At 53.8% G+C, this 14,421-nt stretch overlaps 2 protein-coding genes across 27 annotated transcripts; both read left to right on the top strand.

Annotated features, from left to right (window-relative positions):
- The first annotated feature begins 1,194 nt into the window (after positions 1 to 1,194).
- On the top strand, positions 1,195 to 7,742 carry ACBD4 (acyl-CoA binding domain containing 4). Of its 26 annotated transcripts, none has more exons than XM_086357250.1 (11): positions 1,195 to 1,262; positions 1,367 to 1,465; positions 1,648 to 1,767; positions 2,048 to 2,168; positions 2,251 to 2,335; positions 2,607 to 2,727; positions 2,954 to 3,040; positions 3,349 to 3,419; positions 3,521 to 3,596; positions 4,277 to 4,416; positions 7,007 to 7,742. In XM_086357250.1, the coding sequence occupies exons 3-11, from the start codon at positions 1,680 to 1,682 to the stop codon at positions 7,127 to 7,129; spliced, it is 912 nt and encodes a 303-aa protein (XP_086213376.1). In that variant the 5' UTR covers positions 1,195 to 1,262; positions 1,367 to 1,465; positions 1,648 to 1,679; the 3' UTR covers positions 7,130 to 7,742. The 26 variants fall into 26 exon arrangements, with proteins under 26 accessions (XP_086213376.1, XP_086213374.1, XP_086213377.1 ...); XM_086357248.1 differs by having other exon boundaries at positions 7,004 to 7,742; XM_086357251.1 differs by having other exon boundaries at positions 1,634 to 1,767.
- Positions 7,743 to 8,331: 589 nt separating this feature from the next.
- HEXIM1 (HEXIM P-TEFb complex subunit 1) lies at positions 8,332 to 13,613 on the top strand. The gene has a single exon (XM_086357274.1). It carries the CDS (start codon positions 12,076 to 12,078, stop codon positions 13,036 to 13,038), a length of 963 nt encoding a protein of 320 aa, XP_086213400.1. The 5' UTR covers positions 8,332 to 12,075; the 3' UTR covers positions 13,039 to 13,613.
- Positions 13,614 to 14,421: the final 808 nt, after the last annotated feature.

The raw sequence follows: 14,421 nt of genomic DNA, 5'->3' as shown, positions 1-14,421 counted from the left end.
GTGCGGACTCAGGATCCCTTTCACCTCCCCCTCCCCGTCCTGACCGAGGTCTCAGAGGGGATCGGGTCCGCCGGCAGGCTAGTCCCGGGCCTAGGAGCTGAACTGGGAGGCAGGGAAGCCCGAACGGGAGGGTTAAGGCGGGGCGGGAACTGACTGAAGGTAGGGAAGGAAGAAGGCTCTGGCTATGACGTCATAGGATTAACCCTCTCCGCGCCCGGCCAGTTGCCGCCCCGAGGGGTAGAAGACTCGAAGCTGACTGGTTCTTCCGGGGATGAGTCCCCGGCAGAACCTGGGAATGGACGCTTGGGTCGGTCGACACCCCGCACTGGGCGTTTGATCGTCCCGGGACAGCCACCGCACGTCGCGTGGATGTCCTTGACATCGACATGTGGGTTAGCGTCGACTACGGGTTCTGGTGACCGTGTCATGCGTGCACTTACTACATAAGAAACCACCAGCGTATTTGTGCGCAAGGGGTGTAATGTGATCTGCCTCTTCAGCAAGTTGCCCTGGGTGGGGGGCGGAGAGCTGGGTGCACACCGCCACTCGGCGGCGGCCGGGAGCATGGCATCCCAAAGATAAAACAGTTTATCAGGACTTAGATTTGCCACCTACTGCTTTACTCCATTTTCAGGTAGCCCTGACCTGGAGATTGCGTCCTTACTGGCTTGCGTCTCCAAGAATATCCTCTCTGGATATTCCTTATGAATATCTAGTCTTCTCCTCTGTACTTTTGATCTTGCAATTCCTTCCTCCAGGAATGACCTTCCTCGTTCTTCTCCTGGCTTACTCTTAAGCCTTCCAAAACTCTGCTCCCATATCCCATCTGCAGAACCCTTGATCTCAAGAGCTGATTCCCGTTTTATCCCCAGGGTCTGGTAAGTGAAGGGCTGAATAGAGTGGCTCGAATCTGCGCGGCCTGGGTTCAGCTGACTACGCAGTTTCCACCAGGGGGAGCAAGAGACAGCGTCATTTCACGACGTCCACCAGGGGGCGCTTTCTCCTGCCTCTGGCCGTTCAGGACTGGGGAGCCAACCCGCGGATTCGCCCCGCCTGATCTGGAGAGGCACCACTAAACTATTTGCATAATCTTGAAAGGGCCGCGCTGAGTGGTTGTGGTATAAAAGAAATTTGAAACGGGTTCTCTGATTGGCGTAAGTTTTCCCTCTTGCCTCGCGTCCCCATCCCGGCCCGGAGGTCGGTAGGAAGCCTCCGACTAGTGACAAGAGGGAACCTAGGTGTCCGGGCAGTGGGCCCTGAGGGTGAGTGCTGGGCGCCGAGAGGCTGAGCCGGGGTGTGGGAGGCTGGGGTGGGAGACTGCTCGCCCCGCCCTGACTCCTCTCGGCTTGCCGGTTCACCTGTCTAGGAGTCGAAGATGTGCATCTAGAGACACCGCGACCCTTGCCACCTGGCCCACACACGGAGGCCCTCTCAGTCACCCTGGTCACACCCACGCTGCCTTGGGGTAGGAAAAGGAGTCTCCTCAGTCTTAGCTTCTGACCTCCCGGGTCATCTCACTCAGGCCTCTAAAGAGCTTGGTTTGCCCCTCTGGAAAGTGGACCAGTGGCTTACAGAGGCATGTGCCAGGGAGGGGGGTGGGTGGTGGAGGAACCTGAAAACTGTTCACCCACAGCTTTGTTCTTGCAGAATCGCCCATAAATAGGGTCCCAGGGCTGGAGATGGGTATCGAAAATGAAAGTCCAGAACCAGACTGTCAGAAACAGTTCCAGGCCGCAGTCAGCGTCATTCAGAACTTGCCTAAGAACGGTGAGGGCACGGGGACCCTCATTTGGGGGTTCAGATGACCAGGGTCTGCCTCCCAGGAGACCCTGATCCTGGCAGCTTTTGCAGACAAGTCCCTAAATGTGTTGTCCTGGGGTTCCCCTCTGCCACCTACCCCTGTCTATCTTGAGTGAGACCCTTCACCATCTCTGCCCCCACCAAGAGAGACCCTTCACCACCCCGCCAAGGGTGGTTCTCCTCCCGCCTCTATCCTCCTGGAGCTGGGAGTGATACTGTCCCCCTCCACTTCTCAACTTTTGCCCAGGCTCTTACCGCCCCTCCTACGAAGAGATGCTGCGGTTCTACAGCTACTACAAGCAGGCTACCATGGGGCCCTGCCGCATCCCCCAGCCTGGGTTCTGGGACCCTATCGGACGTTACAAATGGTGAGCTTCCCATCAGCTGGGCAAACAAGCCTCAGCTGTCAATCAGCCTTTCACAGCCCTCCGCCCCCCACCCCACCCCCAGGGAAGCCTGGAACAGCCTGGGCCAGATGAGCAGGGAGGAGGCCATGTCCGCCTACATTACCGAGATGAAGCTGGTGGCACAGAAGGTAGGGAGAGGCTGCAGGCTCCTCCCTGTGCCCAAGGTCTCAGCCAGGTGACCCGCCCCACTTTGCCCATCACGTTTCCTGCACGTTGATACACCTATGGGAATTCCACCTTCAAGTTGTCCCCCTGCCCCTGCCTGACTCTGGGTCCTGACTGGGCACAAGGTGGAGGGATATGATGGCAGCAGCAGGGCGGAGGCGGCCCAGCTCAAGGGGGTAGGAGGGCAGTGGTGGGAAGGGCCAGCCTTTCCCCATTAGACCCCCTCCCGCACAGGTGATCAACACAGTGCCCCTGGGCGAGGTGGCAGAGGACATGTTTGGTTACTTCGAGCCCCTGTACCAGGTGATCCCTGACATGCCGAGGCCCCCGGAGACATTCCTGAGAAGGGTCACAGGTCAGGCCCCCAGGCTGGGAGCTCCACTAAGGCTGATGGAACTGTCTTAGGGGGCTGCTCAATTGGAGGGAAGCCTGGAGGCAGAGGGCTCTAGAAATGTTCCTGTAAGGACCCCAGCTAGTGCCCCGATGGGGTGGGTCTCAGACAGAATCCCTGGCTAGATGAGGATGGGGAGCAGGGGCCTGATCTCTTCCCAGCCCCACCTCTGGGTGCTGTGTCTCTGCAGGTTGGAAAGAGCAGGTACTGAATGGAGATGCTGAGGCTGCCCCAGAGCCTCCCTGCCTCCCTAAGGAACCAGCACCCCCAAGTCTAGGTCAGTGTCTGGGGGGGAGGGGCAGACGGCCAGGCCAGAGGTGGGAGGACCTCCAGGCAGCATGGAGGGGAGCAGGCTAGATGCTGCGCTGTGCCTGTCACACCTCATGCCCACAGACACTGAGACCCCCTGTGCTCCCAAAGGCCAGGGGCAGGTTCTGGGATCCCTTTCCTCTCAGGGACCCATCTGTGCCTCTTATGGTAGCATCTTGAGGGTCCCCTAAACAGGTGCCTCTGCCCAGGTGCACACCCTTCCCCTCCTTCCATGGCTTCCCTCCTGCCACTTGCCCCGACTTCCCTCCTCCTCAGAATCCCAGCCACCCAGGGACCAGGACTCTGAAGTTTTCTGTGATTCTGTGGAGCAGCTGGAGCCTGAGCTGGTGAGACCCACTCCCATCCCCTCCCTTTCCCCATCCCACTGGGCCCTGGCTGCTCCCACCACCACCCTCCCCTCCGTGGACTTTGTGACTCTTCTCTGCAGGTTGGGGAAGAGCAAAGGGGCGCCCTGGGAGGAGAAAATGACACCAGAAACAGCCCCGAGCCTCCTGCAGAGAAAGGTGAGCCCCTATCCGACCCTTTGCCCCATGGTTCCAGTGCCTGGGGCCTTCCCCTGGCTGCCTTCATGGGCAGAGGAGAAAGTCCAGCACTGGGCACTAGAGAGAGCAGCCTCTGCCCAGGAAGGGTTGCCAAAAGCCAGACACTGGCCTGGAGGAGCAAAGTCCCTGCCTGGCCTCCTCTCCAAGGGCCACCAGGAGCCTGTGCCCTTTGCTGGCACTAAGTCAGGGCAGCTGGGGTAGAACTCCTAGACCAGTTCTCTCATCTACAGCTGCGTGGCTTTGGGAGTCATCCTTTCTCTCGGGGTCTCCCATTTGGGACTCTCCAAGGACGACGAGTTGAGTTCTCCCTTATCTCTTCCTAACTTCCAATGTCCCATGTCCTGTAAGAGGCACTTTCATAAATATTATCTCCTTTATTCCTCAGAGCAAGCAGCCCTGTGAGGGAGAGGACATGATTTTCAGATGACAAACGAGGCTTAGAGAAGTTACTGACTTGCCCAGAGCCACAGAGCTAAGTGGTAGTGCTGGGGTTCGAACCCCTGGCAGTCCATTAGCTGCATGCATGGACTTTATAGACTCACACTGGGCACAAGGGATGGCATTCTACTGACTCCTCCCTGGCCCTGCCCCGAGCTGAGTTGCTTCCTGCGTCCCCTTTCCTGTGTGTCTGTGCTCTGCAGGGAGATTGGAAGGCCCCCTGCTGGGGCCCCAGGAATTGGACTCGTGGCTGGTGGGGACAGTCCGAGCGCTGCAGGAGAGTATGCGGGACGTCCAGGGGAGGCTGCAGAGCCTGGAGAGCATGCCTATGCCCCCTGAGCAGGTGAGCCCCTTCCGAAGGTCCAGGGCAAGATTGGGGCAGAATTTTGAGGGTCTCTGTGCTGCACTCCTCAGCCAGCCACTTCTTTGTCCCCCCGTCTCTACCTGCCCACACTTCTGCCTTCTCCAGAGAATGGTGTGGCTTATGGGTCAGGCCAGGAAGTCAGGGGGTCTAAAGTGCTTCCTACCTGGAAGGGAGAGTGGGAGAAGCCCACCTTTCCTGCTTTTAACCCCACCCCGTGCCAGAAGGGAAACCGAGGACAGAGGGAATTCCAACAGTTGGAGGGGCCAGAACCTGTCTGCTCTTTGCACTGGGGCTGGGAGGGGGTCCCTATTGGCCCTCTGTCAGGACTTCTTCTGTTCCCAGACTTACTGTCTTCCCCTCCCCTCCCCTCACATTCAGCCCTTGCACCCCTCACTCCTCCTCCCGACTTCTAGATCTGCTTGCCCCTGACACCTCTGCTTCTGCAAAATAAATAAGAGCAGCCATTTCCGGAGCCCCGGCAGTGTGCCAAACATATTACCTACATTACCTCATTTTATCCACACACACACACACAAACAGCAATGAAATAGGTTTTCTTTTCATTCCCCTTTTACAAATGAGGAAACTAAAGCTCTGAGAGGTTGAATAACTTACCTCAGGGCCTGGAAGGAACTCACACAGCCTGGAAGAACCCCACAGAGCTGCTGTGAGGATTAGGTGAGATAATGCATGTAGGTGCTTCTGAATGGGGCTCATTGTTACTATTAGCATTATTATTAAGTGATGGAGCTGGGAGTGGTCCCACTTGTATCTCCCTCCAAAGCTGGTATCCACCGTTAACTCTGAATGAGTCGGTTCTTGTGAAGCCTGGAGCTGTGGGGACAGGGGACAGCTGAAGTCCTGGATATGAAGGAATCACTCAGGTGACCCTTTGTCCCCTTGGCACAGAGGAATTGGTAGGAATTTCCTCAGATCCACAGTGGCTAACATTTCAACACTCCCCCCGCCTCGCCAAGGTTTTACTAATATTTTTTATTTACCTTTTACTAATTTTATATGCTGAATATTTCCACGCTGAGATACCTGGACTTGAATCTCTGAAAATAAGAACACTCTACTACCTAGCAAAAACATTTTATTGCACACCACAATTCCTTCATATCACCAAAAACACAAAGTGAAGTCACTCAGTCGTGTCCGACTCTTTGCGACCCCATGGACTGTACCCTACCAGGCTCCTCCATCCATGGGATTTTCCAGGCAAGAATACTGGAGTGGGTTGCCATTTCCTTCTCCAGGGGATGTTCCCGACCCAGGGATCAAACCCAGATCTCCTGCATTGTAGGTAGACGCTTTACTGTCTGAGCCAACAGTCAAATACAGTCCAGATTCCAATCGTCTTTTCCAGCTTCCCTGTCTGTCCAGGCCAGGAGCCTCTGTCCTTAAGACTCTGTTAGTCTAGACCAGTCCCTCTTCCTTGCTAGTGACTTGGTGATGAGACTGGTCAGTAGTCCTGTAGACTGTACCACTTCTGGAGTCTCATGACAGCCCTGTGGCTAGATGACATGACCCGATTACATCAGAGGTGATATTCTTTCTTCACATCAAGACACATAACTGGATGTCCTACCATGAATATCCCTAGTGAGGATCACAGCAGGGATGAAGGGGTGATAGTCTGATTCCACCAGTTGGAGCCAGGGAATGTCCCAGTTCCCCATCAGCCCCATTTGATACACAGCTTTTGACAAATGATAGATAATCCTTGCTTGGATCCATAATTTAGTTAATGGTTGCAAAAATGTGGACTTTTCTATGATTCCTTTAACATTTATTAGCTGGCATTTTTCTGTAGAGTTTCCCTGACCATCTAGGATTTCCCTGAAATATGGTGCCTTATGGAAGGGTAGAATATGTGCTTAATTCTTTCTCTTTACTTATCTATTTTTAAAGTAAGGAGTTGATTTAAAAGCCACCTCAGTGGTGATAAATTTCCAACTTACTCTTCTATGAATTTATGGACTTTAAAGACTCAGTATTTCAGTCAACTGCAATCATATCGTTCTTTTTGATGCCCAGACTGTCACAACTTTGGTAAGACCCTCCCTTTCTAGCTGGGTCCTAGGTTCTTGTAACATGATCTCATTAATCCTTAACAGCTTCCTCACTTCTTGGTATAAGACATCCCACATTCAATTCCACCTTCCCTGCTCCAGACCTGAAATCTGCCACTTCTCCAAGGAGCCTTGCTTCCTTTCAACAGATAATGGGATTTAGAAACTAAAATCTGAACACCCTGGGTCTTCATTGGAAATGTGGCACATCCTTTACAATATGGGGTCTTCAGGCCATATCAGGCTTTGTGGCCCAGAGGAGACGACGTTGGAGCCAGTTCCTCCACTCTTTTTGGCACCTTGAATTGCTGTGGGAGGAAGATAGGGGAGGGAGTTGGGGCTCAGTGTTTCAGGGACAAACCAGGAGTCCCAATCTTCAGACTGGGGAAAGGGAAGTAGCAGCTCCCACTTGAGTTCTGGAAGCAGGTGCCTAAGGAGGGCCTAGCCTGAGCTGAGGCCTGGGCTGGCGCCTGACTCTCTCCTCTTGGCAGCAGATGCCCCCACCCAGTGCCAGGCCTCGGCCCCTCAGGCTTTCCGGCCCCACACTGATCTTCTTCCTCCTGTGGCCCTTCATCGTCCAGTGGCTCTTCCGACAGTTTCGGACCCAGAAGAGGTGACTCTCGGTGGAGGAGTCTGCAGCCAACAGGAGGCTATGAACCCTGTGTTCTGCAGTGCCCTGAGCCTTCCTAGGGGTTAGGGGAACAGCATTAACCGCCCCCGGCTTCCCGTCCCCAAATAGCGTTCGCCTTGATACCCCTCTCCTCGTGTGGGGGCCAGATAGGACCCTACTCTTCCTGCAGCTCCACAGGGACTGTCCCTCCTTTCCCCCTCGACCACCTCAGGCTCCCTGGGGAGACTGCCCTAATGGAGCAAGTCCCCAGTTCGGGGTGGGCGGGTGATCCAGGGGCGGAGCTACCGGGTCTCAGCCTCTGCCCTCCTCACCCTCTGAGTCACGTGACTCCTCTCCCAAGCCAGCCTCTCCCGGAGGAGGCTCAGCTCTTGGGCAAGTTGGGACTTCGGCCGGGCCCTGGAAGAGTGATTGGCTGGCGGGCTGTGGGAGGGAGGCCAGGAGGCTCGACCGAGTTGGGGAAAGGCGGAGAGCTGGCCCCGGGGGAGGGCAGTCAGCTCCTTTTGGCTGGCCGCCCTACCCGCAGAAATACTCAGGACGTCCTCACTAAAGATGCACTTACAAAAGAGTTTCACCAAATAAAACCTTCATCTTCTGCCGTCTGGGCTGCCACGGAGTGAGGCGGAAAGCGCGTCCGGGACGCGGGAGGTTCAGGTCCCTTCTGTGACCCCTTCCCCGCTGCCGTGGACGGCCCCAAGACGCCAGCGGTCGGCGTTCCAGAGGGAGCATTTCCCCCTCCCCAGGCTAGTGGAGGGAACAGCCCCTGGTCTGCAGGAGAGGCGGAGCGGCTGCTGGGGGCGCCCTGGGCGGGGCCCCGCCCCCTGCCCCGTCGTGGGTGGGGACTGTGGGGGGGAAAGCTGCGAGCCAGGGGCGGCGGGAGGAGAGGAGTACGGCGGGCTCGGGCCCAGGCTCCGTTCCCGCCCGAAGGGAAGGGCGGCTACTCCCTGCTCCGCGCGCCCGGCGTAGGGTCGGGGGCCGCGATCTGGGCCCCGGAAGTGCCCACTGCCCGCTTCCCCCTCCTCAGCTGCTCTCCCCTTGTGACCTCTGCGCTCGGGCTTTCCCAGGGAACTTTCTGGAAAGCCAAGGACGGCGGGAGCGTCGTCCCCGCGGCTCCCGTCGGGGTGGGTCCAGTGCCAAACTGAGCAGAGACCTCTAGGAGCCGCTGGCTGCTGGGGCTACGAAATTTTGAGTTAATCCCTGTGTTAGGGATGAACAACTGGAGGGCAAAGGAAGAGGGGCCAAACTGGTGCTGGGGATGTAAGCGGAAGCCAGCGCCACCACTTGGGCATACTCGCAGTGTGACTTGGGCAGGACTCTGCTCTGATCCTAGGTTGCCTTGTTTGTGAAATAGCGATGAAGACCTTTTCACCATAAGGCAGTCCTGGGGATTGATGACCAGGACATTAATGACAAAATGCCTACCTAATATCAAGGTGCGTGGCCTCTTGTTTCATAGAATTCTGGAATTCCACAACCTGTCAGTTTGACCACTCCTCCCCTAGTAGAACAAATGAGCCCATACAGCTGAAACCAATAGACTGAGGCTGGGCTCAGTTGTACCTTCCAAATCCCAACTGAGGGTACCCAGGAGTCCTTTGGAGTCTGAAAATGTAACAGTTTTGAGGTCTCTGACTCCCAGTCGAGTTCTCTCCAAAAACTTTTCCTCAGGGAACTCCCACTGTTGAGGAGAAGCTCTTGCTCCTGCGAAGCTTCTTGCATGACTGATGAAGCAGCACACGAGAGGGGCAGGTTTTCAGAAAGACCTGAGTTCTCAGGGAAGACAGGCTAGGATGTTCCATCTCAAAACATCTGGATGTGCCTCAGGGTCACTCTTGCTTGCCTCTCCCTCTGGGCATGCCCATGACCACTTCCCCACAAAACCACTCCTGAATCCCCAGACAAGTCCTGTCTTGGGACAAGACGCCTACTCGTCATAAATGTCCTGCTCATGCCACTCTGCCTGAAAATGCTTCGTGTTTTAGACAGCCACGAAGTCACCTCCTCCATGAAACATGTCCACAATTCTTAACTCCTAAGCAAGCTGGCTCACAAGCTCCTATCAGGATTTTCATCATCTGCCATTTTGGCTTACCGTAGGTTTGATGGCCTCTCTACACAGTCCTTGAGTAGCACGGATGAAATTTTACTCACCATTGTGCCTTCTTATCCAATGTGAGATTAACCTGACGGTCCATCGGTTAAGACTGTTTCCATTGTAGGGAGCCGGGTTCTTTCCTTAGTGGGGGAACTAAGATCCCACATGCCTCCAGGTGAGGCAAAAAAAAAAAAAAAAGGAAAGAAAAAGAGGGCCAGAAGTTGGCTGAAAGTGTTGCAGATGGAAAGGAACTAAATCCAGAGTTCTTACAAAAAAAGGGACTTTTGTGTTTGTGATAGAAAAACAGCACGGAGTCACAGAGACCTTCGCTTTAGCCGAAAGTGTCACTTAATTGTCATGTGACCTTGGACAAGTCACTTAATTTCTGAGCTTCAGAGATTCCTTATCTCTAAAATGGAGACAAGAATCCCTACCCTGCCTAACTCACTGGGCTGTGGAGGAGCAAATGGTTCTGTGTGCAAAGGAACGCTGTGCGGTGGAAAGCGGCTGGAATATAAGACAGGGCTGTTGATGAAGAAACAGGAGTCACGGTGTGTGGCAAATGGGAAAAACTGAGATTACAGTAAGATTTTCAGTTCAGTTCGGTCGCTCAGTAGTGTCCGACTCTGCGACCCCATGGACTGCAGCATGAAAGATTGTAGACCTAAGTGATTTGAGTGGAGGGTTTCGGCTACTCCTGGCCCTCAGCCCCTGTCCTTTGGGCGGAAGCCTGGAATCTGGAGAATTTTCACAAGGAGAGTTATGTAGCGCGCCGCCCTACCCCCTCCCCGCCCCCCATGAATCTGTCCCACAGTTCTGGGCCAGAATCCCTCTGCCCCCATTTCTGGGCAAGGTTTCCTCCTCAGGGAAGCCTCTGGCTCTTGCCTCCCTGCCGGTGTTGCCCAGCGTCCACTGACGAGGAAGAGCCTCAGTGGGTGATTCTTTCCAGTCTGTGACTTCTCTCTCGAGTAGCCAGGGTTGATTATTTCAACTCAGGATTAATTTCAAACCCCTCCCCCAACAAAGAGGCTCATCCGCTGCCCTGGACTCCCATCCAGGCTCAGGAAAATTTCATGGTCGATTCCCAACTGCACAGACCAAGAGGGCCCCAGGAGGCCATTTTCTTCGATAGAAGCTGAGGCCCGGTAAGGGAGAAGGGAAGCGAGGCCTTACATCCCGGGGTCTCGGGGGATCCCAGGGCGCACACCCAGCACTTTCCGGCGCCGACGAGAGAAATCAGCCACGGCCCACCATTTTGCACTGGCCCCTGGGCGGGGGCGGCCGTGAAAAACTACGCTGGGCCTGGGACTCCGCCACTTTCCGCTAAGGGTCCCAGCGTAGTCCGGGAGTGGACGTCACCCGGGACTCGAACCTGCTTTCTCATCTTCCGAGGCCTAGTCAGAGGTTGCTGCCGTAAGGCAGTCACACTGTCCCTTTAAGGCGGCACTTTTTATTCTTCATTTGTTTACCTCTTCATGCGCTTTTTTTTAACAACAACAAAAAAGTGTTCGCAATATCCTTCCGCAAACGTCAATCCCAGTCACTAATCAACACCTTGAAGCCATTCTTGTAATCTTAAGAATCGAGAATTAATAGCCATGGATCAACATCTCTATTTACAGAATTAAATACTCGTTTACACTTTAGGGACTACTTTTTAGGGGTAAACCATTCTCGCTTAAGTTAACAAATGTTTGTGATCTTCAGAACCTTTCCGCTGAGAAAAGACTAGGATAATAACCTTTAAGACGCACCTTTTCATAAAAATATTCTGTGCAGGCCCTCACAGGCCATCGAATCTTCTTGTATTCCTGAAGCAGAATGGTATGGTCCAGAACCCGCCCCATCTTCTCTGCGATTGGCCTTCCTTCCTCGGCGAGACGTGTGCCTTTTGACCAATGGGCTCTCACGTTTCTCTAGCGAGGGATAAGCGATGGAAGGAGGCGGCCCGGAAAACGCCCCCTACGCGTCCTGGGATTGGCTACGTCGCACGGCGCGCAAGGACGGCGGGCCTGAAAGATGGGAACTACGACTCCCATCTTCCTGCGATGGGGACTCAGTCACGCATGCGCATGGGCGGGGCGGACCGGCTTCTATATAAAAGGGGCGCAGAGGGTTGGGAGGCAGCAGTTGGAAGTTGGCAGGTGGAGAGGCAGGTTGGGAGGGGAAGTTGGGGGAGGAGGCGGAAGAGGAGCTGTCGGAAGGGGGAGAAGGGAGGGAGGAAAAAGAGGAGGAGGCGGAGGAGAACTGAGCTGAGCAGAGAGCATCGAGCCAAAGGGGAGATGAGTTTGTCTGTCCTCGGCTGAGGCTCCGGCCGGGCCTAGGGAACGGGGAGCTCGGCTTGGAGCGACACCCGTGGAAGTGGGAGGAGGTGGCTTTGGGACTTTAACCCCCTGTGGGCTCTGCGGCAGGGGATTTAACCCTTTGTGGATCCGGCCCCTTGGAGTCAGCGTCATCGGGTAGTTTTAACCCCTTCGGGGCTGGGTTTAACCCATTGGATTTAACCTAATCTTTTTGCCCACCAACTTCTCGATCGCGGGGGCGGTCTGCGGGAAGGCTTGAAGCCCACCCCCTCTGCACATTACGTACTGTTCCTGCTGCTGCACCCCCTTGGACCCGCTATCTAGCCGCGCTCTGGGCGCTTAACCCTTTATTGACTTGAGCGCCCCCAAATTGCAATTGGAGTTTGCTGACAGAAGGACTGGCTAAAGGCATCACTGCAGGAATTACAGACCGAAGAGGACTGTGTTGGACATTTTTGCAGAGAAAAGCAAACCTTTTTTTCCTTAAGGACTTACAGCCAACATTCTTCAAACTTCGAGAAGAAGATTCTATTAGCAATGGCCGAGCCACTCTTGTCAGAGTTTCAGCACCAGCCTCAAACTAGCAACTGTACAGGTGCTGTTGCTGTCCATGAAGAACGGAACCCTGATCGCCCCCCAGGCGCGGAGGAGCGGGTGCCGGAGGAAGACAGTAGGTGGCAATCGAGAGCGTCCCCCAAGTCGGGTGGCTCTCCAGGGCACGGGGGGGAAGGGAGCCTGGAACCCCAGCCGTCTCCCCTTAAGACCCAGGTCTGCCCAGAATCCAGCTGTCCGGAAGCGGGTGAGAAGGGCCAGAATGGGGACGACTTGTCCGCTGGCGGAGCTCCCCCGCAGCAGAGACAGGTGGGCAAGAAAAAACATAGGAGACGCCCCTCCAAGAAGAAGCGGCTTTGGAAACCGTACTATACGCTGACCTGGGAGGAGAAGAAAAAGTTCGATGAGAAACAGAGCCTGCGAGCTTCGAGGATTCGAGCCGAGATGTTCGCCAAGGGCCAGCCAGTTGCTCCCTATAACACCACGCAGTTCCTCATGGATGACCACGACCAGGAGGAGCCGGATCTTAAAACCGGCCTCTATCCCAAACGGGCCGCTGCCAAATCCGACGACACCAGCGATGAGGACTTTATGGAAGAAGCGGGCGAGGAGGATGGGGGCAGCGACGGGATGGGAGGAGACGGCAGCGAGTTTCTGCAGCGGGACTTCTCGGAGACCTATGAGCGGTACCACGCGGAGAGCCTGCAGAACATGAGCAAGCAGGAGCTCATCAAAGAGTACCTAGAGCTGGAGAAGTGCCTCTCGCGTATGGAGGACGAGAATAATCGGCTGCGGCTGGAAAGCCAGCGGCTGGACGGCGACGACGCGCGTGTGCGGGAGCTGGAGCTGGAGCTGGACCGGCTGCGCGCGGAAAACCTCCAGCTGCTGACGGAGAACGAACTGCACCGGCAGCAGGAGCGAGCGCCGCTGTCCAACTTTGGAGACTAGACTGAAACTTTTCCGGGGGAGGGGGCAAAGGGGACTTTTTACAGTGATGGAATGTAACATTATATACATGTGTATATAAGACAGTGGACCTTTTTATGACACATAATCAGAAAAGAAATCCCCCCTGGCTTTGGTTGGTTCGGTCAATTTAGCTATGATGTAGCTTGTGTGCTTTCTCCTGTTCTTTAATTATGTGAAACTGAAGGGTTGCTTTCCTTGTTTTCCTTTTTAGGAGTTTTTTTCTTTTTTAATGTGTAAGTAACTTGACCAGGTTATAATGCAGTTTTCTGTTAAGAATCTCCTTAAATGGAGCTATAAGGTGGCCAAATCTGAGAACCATTAAATTCATTCTAGTTATAATAAATATTTGTAAATGTAACATAGTTTGTGTGATTTCTAGAGCTAATTCAAATACTGATTTATGTGATTGCATTGGGGGGAGGGGTAAAGGAAGCATTTAATTTGTCCATTTTCAAAAACAAACCTTATTCAGTTTGCCCCGTTTTCCCTTGAATGGGTTTTAGTGTGCTACAATATATAGTTCCAGCAAAATATAAAGATTTAATTATCTTCAATACTTAAGTGTGTTGTTTTCTAGTGCCTTCATTTTCTTTCTTGATGCTGGAGAAATAAACCAGTGTTGGGTGTTTGGGGAGTAGGAAGTAACTATGATCAGCAGCTTAAAATTTAATTCTGCTTCTCAATAGCCATTCAAAAGTCTATTAACAAAAATGTAAACCTAATTTGGCCATTTGTCAGGTTGGACAACTGACAGCCTCATTTCACTCCTACAAGTGGGTTTTTAGTAATTTCCCCCTCCTCCCGTAAGGCTGGAAGGAGTCCTTGGATGCCTGGGAAAGGCACTTGTCTTGCTTTCTTAGTGCAAGCAATGGTTGAATAAACAGTTGTGAGGCAGCTCTTTATGTTAAAATATTCAGAGCTAGGGAATATTATATTTATAGAGGAAATGACCATTTGGAGCAGTCCAAGGACTTAACTCTAAATGCCCAATACTTAAGTGCTCCCTATATCAAGAAAAGGAATAGGAGCTGTCCACCTTTCCATGAGACTCAAACTAAAACTAGAAATGCCCCCTCACTGCAAATAAAATGTAAAGCTTCTGCTTGAGCTAAATTAAGTCCTTGGGGGGGGGCCAAGTGGGAGCCCTGCACCATCCCTATACAGCCCCTATTCTCAGTCTTCTAAACTGCTGATAGCTGCTTAGTCCTTAAGTAGTTCTGCTCTTCAAAGTGCAGGAGGCCCTGGGAATTCGTTTCTGCCCCCAAGTCAAAATTGAAACTGACTGTTCCCTCCTGTTATCATGGTTACCCAGCCCATCTTTACCTGCCCTCTGCGTTTCCCTAGACCAAATGCATTGCTCAA

The sequence above is a fragment of the Bos grunniens genome, chromosome 19 (genome assembly GCF_055505025.1).
Source record: "Bos grunniens cultivar Pamir isolate PY7600 chromosome 19, Bosgru_T2T1.0, whole genome shotgun sequence".
In the NCBI taxonomy this organism is placed as follows: Eukaryota; Metazoa; Chordata; class Mammalia; order Artiodactyla; family Bovidae; genus Bos; species Bos grunniens.
This window is presented reverse-complemented; position numbering and strand designations above follow the sequence as displayed.

Bases quoted from the DNA above. Each gene is read 5' to 3' on its own strand.
- HEXIM1 (XM_086357274.1), top strand. From the start codon at position 12,076: ATGGCCGAGCCACTCTTGTCAGAGTTTCAGCACCAGCCTCAAACTAGC.
- ACBD4 (XM_086357246.1), top strand. From the start codon at position 1,680: ATGGGTATCGAAAATGAAAGTCCAGAACCAGACTGTCAGAAACAGTTC. The intron at 2,336-2,606 runs GTAGGGAGAGGC...CCTCCCGCACAG, and splicing joins TGAAGCTGGTGGCACAGAAG to GTGATCAACACAGTGCCCCT. The intron at 3,420-3,520 runs GTGAGACCCACT...TCTTCTCTGCAG, and splicing joins AGCAGCTGGAGCCTGAGCTG to GTTGGGGAAGAGCAAAGGGG.